The sequence below is a fragment of the Chelonoidis abingdonii genome, chromosome 17, assembly GCF_003597395.2.
Source record: "Chelonoidis abingdonii isolate Lonesome George chromosome 17, CheloAbing_2.0, whole genome shotgun sequence".
In the NCBI taxonomy this organism is placed as follows: Eukaryota; Metazoa; Chordata; order Testudines; family Testudinidae; genus Chelonoidis; species Chelonoidis abingdonii.
In genome coordinates, this window is record NC_133785.1 from 9,465,379 (window position 1) to 9,479,257 (window position 13,879).

Here is a 13,879-nt window from a genome sequence, read left to right on the forward strand (position 1 = left end):
CCCTGGCACCTTGCCATACTGCTTACCCCCATCTCCCCCTCTCCTGGAGCCTCAGCGCACCACATCCAGGAGAGGCCCTGGACAGCGCTGCAGTGACATGACTCCAGTGGGGCTCTGAAGCTCACAGCCCCGCCCCCTTACCATGCGGCGCTGAGCAGGGCGGAACTCAGGCCCTGCTAGAGCCATGCCGCTTTAGCTTTGTCCAGGACCGCTCTTGTACGGCTTGCTGAGGCACTGGGGGATGGGGGAAGGCGGAGGCGGGGCCGGGGCATTCTCTTGGGGGCCCCTGCAGGGCCCTGAGCCTGGGGAAAATTGCCCCACTTGCCTCCTCCCCCCGGGCGGCCCTGAAAAGCACTATCTAAGTGCTACATATCATTATTATTACTACTGTTTGAGCTAGAAGAGCAGCTCAGCCAGCTGTTGTAGAAAGGCTCACATGCACTGTTGCATGTATTTTCCCCCAATCTGTTGCATCTCACTGGACCAGCCCTGGGCTCAGAGGTTAAGTAATCACAAGACACCGTGCTGTGAAATGACTGTGTGCTTATTGTAGGGCCATGTTTGCTCCCCAGTATACAAAGACTTGTTTTCTTCAGTGCATAGGCTGAAACATAAGCTTTGGGATAGAGTCATTCCGGCTGTATTTCCAGTGGGGTCTGTAATCTTTATCCACCTCTTGTGACAGGCAGGTGCAGAGTAGCCTTTGTGAGCAGCAGAGTTTGTCCCTGACTCCTTTCAAAGCGCAGGGGAAAAGGTTGCATTACAGAAAGCTGATGCCACCTAGGAAATAAGGGGCATCATTGTACTCCTTGGCATACTCAGAGCTTTGGTTAGCCCTGGGGTTGGAGGGTTCCTGCTTGTTTCTGAAAGCTTTGAATCAGTCCACGCATTCCTTTCCCAATAGGTTTCTCTCTTGCAACCTTTCCCCCAAGCTGCGGTGCAAATTTAACCCCTTTCCCCCCTGAATCCTTGTGTGCAAAAGCCCACCTGCGTGTGGGTCTCAAGGGACAAGGTGTTAACTGTGAGAGTATGTGTAATTGGATGGAGGAATATTTGAAACTGAGCTCCTGCTACCCCGCAACCCCTATTGGCATCTGGGTCCAAGTGCCATCAGCAAGTCTCTTTGAGCAGAACTTTCTTCTGGTTCTGAAGGGAAATCTTCTCTTTGGTGTCTTTACCCCTCTTCATTTGAGACCTTTGATGAAATGAGGGAGGGAAATACCAATGAAGCAGAGAGGCAAAACAGGCATAACTTACTTTCCAGCCAGTTTGAATATTAAAATGAGGCTCAAACATTATTCACCAGGGCTGAACTTCACTAGAGGAACAATCCAAGGGCAGTATACCCCCAAAGAGCCCCATAGTCTAGTGGTTGATGCTCTGGCTAGGGACTCAGGAGTCTCTCAGTTCTAATCCCAACTCAGCTGTTGACTTGCTGTGACACTGGGCAAATACCATCTTGCCTCTGTTCCTGCCACTCATTGTCCATTTAGATCAGCGATCCCCAAACTTTTCATTGTCATGTCCCTTCTTACACCTGTATGTGCACACACACCCTGAGCTGGGACTGGGAGCACGGCTGCAGTTCCGGGGGTGTGGGAGACATGGACGGGGTAAGGGGGCGGCAGCTGGGGGTGGGTCCGGGGCTAGGAACAGAGGGGCTGAGGCTGGGAGCGGAGTAGGGCTGGGTGGCGCTCCCTCCCTGCTCCCCCTGGGAGCTGGCCCAGGTCCCACCATACCCCCTGAACATTCCTCTGTTCCACATTTTGGGGACCTCCGATTTAGACTCTTCAGGATGACTCTGTCTCACTGTGCGTTTATGGGCACAACAGGGGCCCCAATCTTGGCTGGGATCTGTGCAGCGCCTGGTACAGTGGGGGCCTGGAGAGCTATCTATCTTTCAACATACATGCCCAGTCTCTTTCCACTCACTGGAATCAGTCAGGGGATAGAGGATGATCAGGAAGCCCTTTGTACAGCATCTAGCACAACAGGGTACAGGGCCATGACTGGACACCTGGGTGCTACAGTCATACAAATAATAACAACTCTGCAGTTTGCCTTGCTGGCTGGGTGGGGGTAGGGGTGATCCCAAGCACCGGCTGAGTGTTTTGGCCTTTGGAGTCCAAGCCCTGTCTTGGCCGCAGGTGTCAGGGTCAGACAGGAAGAACCTCACCCCCCCCCACCAGACCAACCTGCTCTCCACTTCCTCCACAGTGTCTGGCAGTAGTTGGTTGAGAGTCTCTGGGAGGAGGGTGGCCACAATGCCAGAGATGATTGGGGCAGCACCGTAGACGACTGGCGGCAAGAAGATGAAGTAGTCATCCAACATCTTGGCCAAGGGAGCCACAATACCTCCTACCCGGGCCATGGTGCTTCCAAAGCCCAGTCCGGTCTGCCTGGCGTTGCAGGGAAATAATCATCCAGAACAGGGAAGGATTAGCTCAGTACTGGGGCCACGTCTATACGACGCGCCATATCGGCGAGTTACAATCGATTGCTCGGGGATCGATATATCGCGTCTCATCTAGACGCGATATATCGATCCCTGAGCGCGCTTACATCGATTCCAGAACTCCACCAAAACCAACAGAGTTCCGGAATCGACATGGCGAGCCGCACACATCGATCCCGCGCGGTGAAGACGGGTGAGTAGATCAATTTTAGATAATCGATTTCAGCTACGCTATTCTCGTAGCTGAAATTGCGTATCTAAAATCGATTTTCGCGCGTCGTGTAGACCTGGCCTGGGAGGGCAGACCTGCTGGGAATGCTAAATAGTGACTCAGCAGGATGTGCTGCTCACTCTTCACAGCCAGTGCTGACCCCAATGCCCCAGCATGGCACTAGGGGGCGCTGTGCTTCAGGGAGCAGGGTGGGGGCTCAGTAGGAGATGCTCTCTTCTCACAGCCAGTGCTGACCACAATGCCCAAGCATGGCACTAGGGGGTGCTATGCTGCAGGGAGCAGGGTGGGGGCTCAGTAGGGGTATGCTGACTCCAGTGCTGCGCGAAGGGGCGCTGTGCTGCAAGGAATTGGGTGCAGGGTTCATCAGGGGTCAGTTGGAAATATAGCATCTTACCTGATCGGTGTAGGGTAGAGCTCGGTTGTGAATAGAAACACACAGTTGAACGCAGCTGAAAGACATCCCTTCCCAATGACAGCCAGTGACGTGCGGACTATCTGCAGCTCTGCAAAGAGGGGACAAGGACAATCCAGGGCTAGAACTCTGTTCCAAACTCTGAGCTCTCTCATGCCTATTTTCCATTCTGCATCCCAGCTCTGTAATCTTGACAGCCTCTCTCCTCTGCCCTGTTTCACCTGGCATATCCCCAACCCTGCTCTTTCTTCCTTCCTCACTTCTCCAAGACCTGGTCCTTCCCCTCGCTTCAATGGGTAAGAATCTTCTCCATTTCTCATTGTGATTGTTTTATCCTCTTCCCCTCTGACCTCACTCACGCCTACCTCACGTCTGTTCAGACAGATGGCCGTGTATGGAGATAGATAGGTGGTTATGTATGTGGATAAGCTGATGGATGGATGGATGGATGGTTATGTATGTGGATGCATGGATAGGTGGTTATGTATATGGATGAATGGATAAATAGGCGGTTACGTATGTAGATGGATAGATAGGTGGTTGTGTATGTGGACAGAAGGATGGATAGATAGGCGGTTATGTATGTGGATGGACAGATAGAGAGAGAGAGAGATGCATACTGAGGGAGTCAATTACTCTTTGTTTGAGTTGTTTTAGACTCATTGACATTTCTTGGCGATTATGTGCTAAGCATTGCTGTATGTGGACTGGACCAAACCCACCTCTGGGCACAAAGATGTTGGCAATGATGACAAGCCCAGCCAGGAGGAGGAAGGCTGAGAGCGAGATCCTGCGCCCAATGTAGGACATGGAGATGGTGACCACCACTTTGGCCGGGAAGTCAACAGCTCCAAAAATCAACTGGATCAGATAGATACTGACACCAAAGTTCTGCAGGTCCATGGCCAGCCCATAATAGGAGAAACTGGTAGAGAACCTGCCGTTCACCATAGAGAGAGAGAAGCAAAGGGATGAGTGAGCAGCCTGTTGAGTGTGCAGCCTTGTGAGATTTAGTTCGAGGCCTAGTCACAACTTAAGACCAATCTAGATGGGACTTGAGTGCTATCTAAACCCTTGTGCCAACCCTGTGAACAGCCACAAATTCAATATCCCCTCCAGGGTGGAGCTGGCCAGGGGAACTTTTAGTGTAACGCTTGTGGGTGCTCTGGTTGGTGTGTGCAGTGATGTAACAGAGCGGGGGGCGTATTCAAAGCAGGGATGCCCCGGACTGAATGGACACACAAAGGGCCCTAAAATGCACCAGCTTAGAGAGAAAACCCACAGACCTGATAAGAACCTGACAGACTGGAAGATAAGACCTAGACAGACACATAAGGTAGACAGATCTGCGTATGTCTAGGGATGGATTGAAGCATGAATGAATAACTCTTAGGCAGACAGATGTCCAAAATCTGTGGATTATCTATGCTCGGAAATGGACTAAGGTTATCGATACTGGGTTTGCCAAACCTAATTCGGACCCAGATTTAGGATCAGGGCCGAAGGGAAGAAGTGCTCTTACCACACAATTGAGAGGCAGCAGAATATCCGGCGTATAGCGGGCGTGCGTACCAGATCCGAGATAGTGTAGGAGGACTTCACCGTTGACAGTTCCTTCTGCATTTTGGATTTTAGGATCTAGTAGGAAACAAAAGGGTCAGTTGGGAAGCACATGACAGCCCCATGGATTCAGCTATGACAACACAGAACCTGCCAATGGCTCCTTGCTCCGGCAAATGGTAGCTAGTCATTCCTTGCTGAGGCAAACTTCCATGGACCTCAGGTTTCAGTTCAACAAGACCTACTTGTGATGGAATATAGAGTCCACGTGTATTGACCATACAGGTCCGGTATGATTGGTACTATTAATCAGTATATTATGGTAGCACCAAGAGGCCACAACTAAGATCAGAGCTCAGTTACACAGCTTTCTCCCTCCCTCTCCCTCCACTATTCGAACCCTACTCCCCGCCCTCACTCAGCCAGTGGCCCTCAATCCTGGCCCACAGCCACAGCTGCTATCCCAGCCCTGGGCCTCCTTTGAGCCCAGACTGGCAGTTGTGTGCAATGATGTGCTGGTTTTATAACATGGACAAATATCCACAGGTGACTAAGTTAATGTCACTTTGGAGCAAGGGAGGAAGCCAGGCCTGTGCCAGCTCTCTGCTGAAATCAGGCGTTATTCAATCTCCTTTGCCCTGTGCTAGAAATCTGGTGGGACAGGCCCTGGTTCTGTGTTCTCTGATAGATTAAAAAGTTAAATAGCCTGACCCTCAGCTGGTTTAAATGAATGACTCCAGTGGAGTTGTGTCTGTTTAGACCACCTGAGGATCAAGCCCTTCATTAAAGACTCCATTGGGTCTCTTTACCTCTGTGGTAATCTTCTCCCCTTCTTCCCGTTTCCCATTCATTCTGGCAACTCTTTGGAGCACCTTCACTGCTCTGTCATCTTTACCTGCCAGAACCAGCCAGCGAGCAGATTCTGCGAACCACCTGTTGAAAAAGGATAGTCAAATGTTTTTCCTGCAGAGCCAAGGTCAGTGATGTGACCCACAACTTCGATGGGGTCCTCAAAGCAGGATCAGCTGAAGTGTAATGCAGCACAAGATAATTATCCCTGTGTTACAGAGGGGGAAACTGAGGCACAGACAGGAGCAGGAACTTGCCAAAGGAGTCAGCAGCAGAGCCGGGAGCAGAATCCAGGAGTCCTGTGCGCCACCCTCTTGAAACTCAAATGCCTGACTCGTAGTTCCCTGCTGTAACTCCACTTCTCCGAGAGCTGAGAATAGAATCCAGGAGTCCTGACTCCCAGCTCTAACCAGTAGACACCACCCCCACCCTGTCTGCTAACAACCACAAGGAAAGAGGACAGCACTTGTGCTTAAAAGGAGAGATTTCCAGAGACACGTACCAGGAATAGATGAGGAAGAAGAAGAAAGGCAAAGACACAGTCAGCTGGAGCCAGCGCCAGTCTGGGATGCCATATGCCAAGCCCGCCAGTAGGATCTGGCCCAGGGTGTAGACGAATCCTGTGGTGGCAATGGTGATGGTGCGGAACTCAGTGGGGATCCACTCCACAACTGCAAAGAAAGGAACCTTGTTTAACCTGCCTATGGGCAATGACCAGGATACTGCTAGCCCTGACTCTCCTCGGACCCACTGGCACCATGTGTTACTGCACCCTGCAGGGCTGCAGCAGAGGGAATGTACAGCTCTGTACTTTGAGCTGAAATAGCCATATTGGAGACAGCAGCTCTTGCCCCGGCTGCCTTCAGATCCCCCATTCGTAGCCAGGGATATTGCAGCCTCCAGAGCTGCAGCTCCCCCAGTGGTAGCAGGTGGTATTACACCCTGTGAGGCTGGAGCGGCTTCCGCCCATAGCCCAGGGCAGCTGCAGAGGTAGCAATGAGAATGTGCAAACAGCCCAATACTCTGAGCTGAAATAGCCCCATGGGAGCCTGCTTGCATGTTCTGCACTTCCCCTCTCTCTGCTATCTGCAGGTCAGGATCATGCAGGTGTACGAAGCCACCAGGAGATCCCCAGTGCCAGCAGGTGGTACTGCACCTTTTAGTACTTCAGTCACAGTATCTGTTAAGGGTTGAGGTGAGAAGCTTAAAACCTAGCTGCTAAACACGCAGGCTTACTCAGGCAGGCGGTGCTGAGCCCAAAGCCAGACAGAGCCATCCCACCCAGGAAGCGGAAGATACAGTAGGAGATGTAACTGGGGGCGAAGGCCGTGCAGGTTCCCATCACAGCCAGCTGCAGAAAGGACCAAATCAGCATTGCCTTGCGTCCAAATCTATGTCAAAGGGAGACAGAGAAGGGAATAAGTTATGGGCACTGAGGCAGTGGTCAGGGCTCGGCTGTGGGTCAAATGGGCTGTGATGTGATTGGAGAGGAGGTGATTCTCGGGGCTGATAGGACCATGGGCTTCCAGCTGGCATGTCCAGCTGGGTTGCCATGGACGACTGACCATGAACCAGATGGGGACAATGTGGAGTGATGGTTGACAGATTTTAAGGCTAGATGGGAGCATTAGATTGTCCAGTCTGACTTCCTCTATAACACAGATCATTGGGTAATTCACTAGGACCGGGAGGTCCCAACTGAAACTGGGCCTCCATTGCACCAGGTGTTGCACAAACCCAGTGAGAACAGAGCTCCATTGTGCCAGCGCTGCTCCGCCCTGACTGAGATCAGGGCCCCATTGTGCTGGACACTGCCCAGAGCTGTAGCGAGAGACCATCCCAGAGAGCTTGCCCCAAACAGAGTACCAGAAGGAAAGGTGGGGCAGAAAGAGAGGGACTTGCCTTAGGTCACACAACAGAGCAGGGAATAGAACAGAGGTCTCCTGAGTCCCTGTTCTGTGCTTACCTGTCAGAGAGACCGCCTAGCACGAGCGCTCCCACCAGCACCCCGGCCATGTAGATTGACTGAGCCATCTGCTGGAACTTCTGCAAGTTACACACCAGGTCCCACTGCAGGTGGGAGAAGGGAGACAGAGAGTAAGTCAGTGATTTCTGCAGAGGCCCAGTGGATGGTGGTCAGATCCTAAAGCATTGGAGCATTGCAACAAGTCCCAGCCTTTGGGCTCTGAGCTTGCAAAGTGTCCTTGGTGTCCGGTGTCCATGTACAACAGTGGTTGCTGTCATTACACATGTTGTGGCTGTGCAACACAGTTGCTGGTGTTCTGTTCTCATTACCCTGCTGCACCTCCCACTGGAATCACTGGAGTTGATTCTCACTCATGCCCAGGCCCCTCTGCGCCTCTCTGGCAACGTAAAGGAGCCTTAAAGTGGGTGGGTGTGGCTCCCTAGAAATCCCCACTGAGCTGACTGTCTTCCTGGCTGGTGTGGAGCTGGAATAAGGGCTGATGCAGGGGGAGGATGGGCACCTGGCCAGAATGCATGGCGCTCTGGCTATTCTCTTCCCCTCAGGGCCATGGAAAGCAGCACATGTGTTAGAGCAGCCCAGAGGTTCTTGTCCCTGGCTGCCATTCCTGCCCTGACCATTCCCCCCTCCCAAAAGATGCATTGTTGATGCTGATTTTGCAAAAGCAATTACAGTAACAAACACCAAGGTAACAGGCCTGCAAGAAACGGAGAGGGGTTTGTATGGTGATAGACGATGGGTGTGTCTGGGGATAGATATTACAGACACATGGAATGTCTTTCACCACTATATCACCTGTATAAATGCTGTCTGTTATCTGTATGGGTTAGGGTGGTATTCCGGGTTCCTGGGTGAGTAACAGGGTTAAACAAGTCTGGAGAAGCCTCAGCCCTTGGGGGAAATTGCATAATCTGGTTTGAAGTGGTGGACAAAGGTGACCACCCAGAGGACTGAGAATGGTATGAAGTGATCATTCTCACCTGATCCAAGAACTGACATCATGTTGTGCCCAAAAGGCACGGGAAGGGTTTGAAGTACTGTGTTCCTACCCCATTTGGAAGATGAGTGACTGCCGGATAAGACAGGCACATGTATAAACTGTTGCTTGTTTTCAAGGTATAGTTTTCTGTAATGCTTTCGTTCTGAATAAATGGTACTTTACTTTCCGATGGCTGGCAGGGCCCTGTGTAAGCAGAGCTGCAGGTGCTGAACTCAAGTCAGGCCTGCAGGGATAATCACAGTGAGTTTCAAGAGGAATTGCACGTTTGCTCTGGGGGGAGAGAGTTGTGGGACTCCATCCCAACGGAGGTGAGGACTGGAGGCTTGAGACCTTAGTGGGGGTGCCCTAGAGGAGGCCATGAAGGGGTCAGACAGGCAGTTACCACAAGAACTGTGAGGGCATGTAGGGGGATGGATGGATAGATTGAGGGGTGCGTAAGGAAATGGGTGGATAGACTAACAAATCAAAATCTCTGCAGATATGTTCTCAGCAGTTTTTGCCAAGAACCCCAGTCATGAGAACAAAGCATTCGTGGGCATGTCAGCTGCCAGCAGATAGCCTGAGAGAGCCCAGTGCAGTGTGGCTAGGCAGTGGCCTTTGTACTACCTTCAGAGTAATTTTGGACTGTAGAGTTTCTGTGATGTTGATCAGTATCACTGGGATTCATGGAAGTGCCCATTCTGGGCTCAAGTTGTTCTGTGGTCTGCGGGACTGGCTGACCTCCCACAGGCAATCCACTGAAGGCTGCCTGACTGCCACCCTCACAGTGACCGGCACGCCGCCCTCCCCCCCCCCCGCCGCCGCCGCCCCGGCTTGCCGCCCCAGGCACGCGCTTGCTGCGCTGGTGCCTGGAGCCGCCCTGTCTGCCATAACCCCCAGCTCATTCTCAGCAGTATGACTGCTTAGCCAGTTAGTTCTCTTTCTGTAGCTGTCCATTGGATTCTTCCTTCCTAAGTGCAGTACTTTTCATTGCCTTTACTGAATTTCATTGTGTTGATTTCAGACTGTAACAAGGTGCCCTGAGTCTCTTCTCAGGCACTTTTACTTCTCCAGGTGTTGGGCAAACACAACACAAACAGTTCCTCAGCCAGCCCACCCTGGGCTACAGCTTCCAGGTAGGGTGACCATATGTCCTAGTTTGGCCGTGACAGTCCCATTTTTCAGCTCTGTCCTGGCCGTCCCTACTTTTTTGCCCAAACTGGGCATTTGTCCCAGCTGCAAGGCAGAGCGGAGAGTGGGGGCTGCTGTCCAGGGGTTCAACTGAAGGCAGTGCTGCCCACTAGCAGGAAAGCAGAGAAATTTGCTGCTAGTGGGCAGTGCTGCCTTCTTCAGAGCTGACCCCCTGGGCAGCGTGAAGCTCGGTGGGTCAGCCCCAGCCCTGGGAGCCACAGAGCTTGGGGGTTCAGCCCCAATCTCGCTGCGGGTGGCATGGAGCTCAGCGAGTCAGTCTCAGCCCTGGGTGGCATAGGAGGGCAGCTCTGGCGAGCCTTATGCGCAGGGGGAGGGGGGAGCAGCTTGGGGAAGCTCTGGGCCATCCTGGTTTTACTTTAAGAAATATGGTCACCCTACTTCCAGGGGTTTTTCCCCTTTACCTTTCAGTAGTTCCTGCAGGAGTCTTCCATGCTCTGTTCCCTGAGCACCACCTCCCAGAGCTTTCTCTTTGGGAGGCCCTTTTTCCCCAGCAGGTTTCCACTGCCTCCCCTCCCAGAGATCTCTTAGGAACTCCCTGATGCTTGCAGCTCCCCAGCTCTGTCTCACTCTGTCTCTCCCGTCCCACAGAACTTCCTGCTTCTGGCCTGTGTCCCTATTCCCAGGGAGCCAGCAGCAACTCCTCATGTCTCCTCTCTCTACCCCCTTTCCTAACTGACAAGGCCTGATGCACCCAGGCGTCCCCCCTCTAAAGCCCAATTGTGATATGCTGACCAAGCACAGGGGCACTGGCCCTGCTCCCTTCCAGAGAACCGATGTCACCCTGTGATATAGACATTTCTCCAACTTGTCACGGTCCTTTTGAATTCTAATCCTGCCCTTCAAAGTGCTTGCAACCCCTCCCGTCATGGTGTCACCTGCAGATTTGATAAACATACTTTCCACTGCATGATCCAAGGCACTAAATGAAAATGTCAAATAATACCAGACCTGAGGGGACTCCACTAGATACATCCTCCCAGTGTGACAGCAAACCACTAATTACTATTCTGAGCATTGTCTTTCAGCCAGATATGCGCTTCCCTTATAGTAGTTTCATCTAGACCACGTTTCCCTAATTTGCATGTCATGGGGGACTGTGGCAAAAGCCTTACTAAAATCAAGACCTATCACATCTACTGCTTCCCCACATCCACTAGCAGTTACTCTGTCAAAGAAGGAAATTAGGTTGGTTTGGCAGGATTTGTTCTTGACTAATCCATATTGGGTGTTATTTACAACCCTGTTATTCTCTAGGGGTGCTTACAAACTGATTGTTAAATAATTTGTCCCAATATCTTTCCAAGTATTGTAGTGGGCCGACTGATCTATGACTCCCCAGACCCTCTTTGTTTCCCTTTTTAGAGATAGGTACATTCACCCTTCTCCAGCCCTCTGGGACCTCACCCATCCTCCTTCAGTTCTCAGGGATAAACACGAATGGTTTCAAGATTGTTGCAGGTAGTTCATTAAGTACCCTAGGGTGAATTTCATCTGGCCTTGCCAACTTGAATATATCTAACGTGTCTAAATATTCTTTAATCCGTTCTTTCCCTATTCTGGCTTGTGATCCTTCCCTCCGGCTCTTAATGTTAAATCTGTTAAACATCTTGTCACAATTATCCTTTTCAGTGAAGACTGAAGCAAAATGGGCATTAAACTCTTCAGTCTTCTTAATGTCATCCATTAGTAGCTCTCCTGCCCTGCTAAGTAAAGGACCTACATTTTCCTTTGCCTTTCTCCTGCTCCTGATGTACTTATAGAATCTTCACTTATATATTCATCTTTTATATCCATTGGTAGGTGTAACTCGTTTTGTGCCTTAGCCTTTCTGATCTTGTCCCTTCAGACTTGCACTATTCGTTTGTACTTATCCTTAGCCATTAGTCCATGTTTCCACTTTTTTGATTTTCAGGTCATTAAAGATCTCCTGATGGGCCATATTGGCCTCTTACCTTTCTTACTGTCTTTCCTGTGTATCAGAATGGTTTGCTGTTGTGCCTTTCATATTGTCTCTTTAAGTAACTGCCAGCCCTCCTGAACTCCTTTGTCCCTTAGATTTTCTTCCCCTGGGTACCCACCTACCAGTCCTCTGAGTTTGTTAAAACTGGCTTTTTTGAAGGCCATTGTCCTCATTCTGCTGCTCTCACTCCTTCCTTTCCTTAGAATCATGGAATCTCTCATTTCATGATCACTTTGGCTCAAATTGCCTTCCATCTTCAGATTCTCAATAAATTCCTTGGCCAGGCAGAATCAAGTCTAAAATAGCTGACACCGCCCTTCCCCTCCCCACCTTTTGAAACAAGTTGTCTCCAATACATTCCAACAACTTATTGAAGATTTTGTGTTTTGCTGTATTTGTATCCCCACACAAACCCCTGTGTCCCTCTGTCCCATACACATCCTTTTGTCTACCTAGTTATTTATGCGGTCGTCCTCTCCCTGATCCCAGAGCACCTCAATATTAATGGCACCCGGTATCCCCAACCTGCCCGTTCCACCTAGTCCCTAGCAGCGGAGTATGTCTCACCTCAGTAATGATGGTGGAGGTGAACATGCTCCTATCATAGGTCCACCCCTCCGTGCAGGGCTCTGTGTCCAGCTGAGTTCCATTGGGCTCGGTGACATTGGGGTCTAGGAGCTGCCACTGAGCGGTGACAAAGCGGCGGCACTTCTCCGGCTGCCGGTTCCTGTCCATTGGGATGGCGACCCGGAGCAGGTCCTGGGAGTCCAGGTGCAGGGTGGCATTAGGATAGCTGGTGTTGTTGGCATTGATATGGACTTGGCAGTGGTGCCCTGGAATGGCAGCGGTGAAGTTCTGCAGGAGGTTGTGGCTGGCCATCAGCACAATGGGGATGGTAAGCAACATTGTGTGGATAATTTGGAAACGTCCCATACCGCCCACCTGGTGTAAGAATTCAGCGAAAGACATGGTCCCGCTGGAAGCACCTTGCCCTCAGAAATAACCTCAGGCTACAAAAAATACTCCAGGATTCAAAATACTTCTAGAGCTGCATGGATCTCAAACCAGAACTGTGATTGTGGGGCTGCTGCTGCCTCTGAGCTAATGCCTCTCCTTCTGTAATTGAATGTCACGCTCCTAGATCCAGTGCTCCGGAGGTCACTCCCCTCAAGTGGAATCTGATGTGCAACAGATTGGGGCTTTAGAAAGCTGATGGAAGAGTCCTTGGAGCCCTGGAGAGATTTGGCGTTTACCTAAGATGCTGCTGTGGAGTTGCTCCCAGTGCTGAAATATCCACAGGAGAGCTGGCAAACGAGCTTTTTAGTTTGATCGAGGTGCGTCTGCCATGGACTTTCACCTGTGGCTTGAGATTAGAGTCCCTGTGTCTGTGAATCTTCCAGGTAGCCCAGCAGAGGGGGTGTTCCTTCTAAGTCAAACAAAACAGAGCTTGTTAAAATCCACCATCAGTCACCTACTTCGCAAATGTCACTAGGCACCTTTGTTAGGGGTGCTGAAACCTTCTTAGATTCCTGTTTTCCCCCTTGCGGCAAAGAGATCCTGATTGAAGGGTCCTTGAGAGGATTATATAAGCTTTAATCAGCTCATTTGGTTAAAGTTTTACTCCTGTTTTAAGGGATTCATTCAAATGAAAAGGGAAAAAAAATCTAAAAAAAAATAAAAGGGGCAAATGGAGAAAAATGCAGCAGAGGAAAGTGCACTGGGTCTTGCTGGAGGACAGGTTCAGGCTCAGGCTTGGGGCTGAGAATTGTGACATCCCCACTGAGCAGTCAGGGAAAGCCAGCCTTCTGGAAGTGGAGAGGGGCTGAGAAGGGAAATGCACCAGTGCTCTCTGCTGGAGGGACTGTGTTCAGAAATGTACAGGGCTCTGGGTGGCTGGGTAAAAGGCCTGTGGGTTCTAGAAGTCAAAGTGCCCAGGTCTGGTCTTTCCCACTGAGGAGCACTGCAGATGTCTTGTGACACATTTGCCTGGCTTCAGCCATCAGAGACGGCTGCATGAGCACATTGATCTGGGAAAGTGGAGGAAAAATTAGATCTAAGATGGCCCTGCGGTTAAGGCACTTTGATTAGTGTCCCTCCCCACTTGCAGTCATGAAGGATGCTCCACGGATCCTGACCAAGATCAGGTCCCTCGTCTTGGGCTGGGCACTCCACAGATCCTACCGAGATTGGGGTCCTCCGCTTGTGCTGGGTGCTGTACAGATCCTGACTGAGATCA

General features: G+C 51.0%; 1 protein-coding gene across 1 annotated transcript; it reads right to left on the minus strand.

The window, feature by feature from the left end:
• Window positions 1-526: 526 nt before the first annotated feature.
• LOC116838780 (solute carrier family 22 member 6-A-like) lies at window positions 527-13,376 on the minus strand. The gene is made up of 10 exons (XM_032804255.1): window positions 12,211-13,376; window positions 7,475-7,578; window positions 6,745-6,899; window positions 6,011-6,179; window positions 5,469-5,592; window positions 4,622-4,737; window positions 3,822-4,036; window positions 3,082-3,190; window positions 2,196-2,399; window positions 527-1,195 (listed from the first exon to the last, which is right to left on the minus strand). Exons 1-10 carry the CDS (start codon window positions 12,610-12,612, stop codon window positions 1,111-1,113), a joined length of 1,683 nt encoding a protein of 560 aa, XP_032660146.1. The 5' UTR covers window positions 12,613-13,376; the 3' UTR covers window positions 527-1,110.
• Window positions 13,377-13,879: the final 503 nt, after the last annotated feature.

Bases quoted from the DNA above. Each gene is read 5' to 3' on its own strand.
- LOC116838780 (XM_032804255.1), bottom strand. From the start codon at position 12,612: ATGTCTTTCGCTGAATTCTTACACCAGGTGGGCGGTATGGGACGTTTC. The intron at 7,579-12,210 runs GTGAGACATACT...TCCCACCTGCAG, and splicing joins CCTCCACCATCATTACTGAG to TGGGACCTGGTGTGTAACTT. The intron at 4,037-4,621 runs GTAAGAGCACTT...GGTGAACGGCAG, and splicing joins TGCTGCCTCTCAATTGTGTG to GTTCTCTACCAGTTTCTCCT.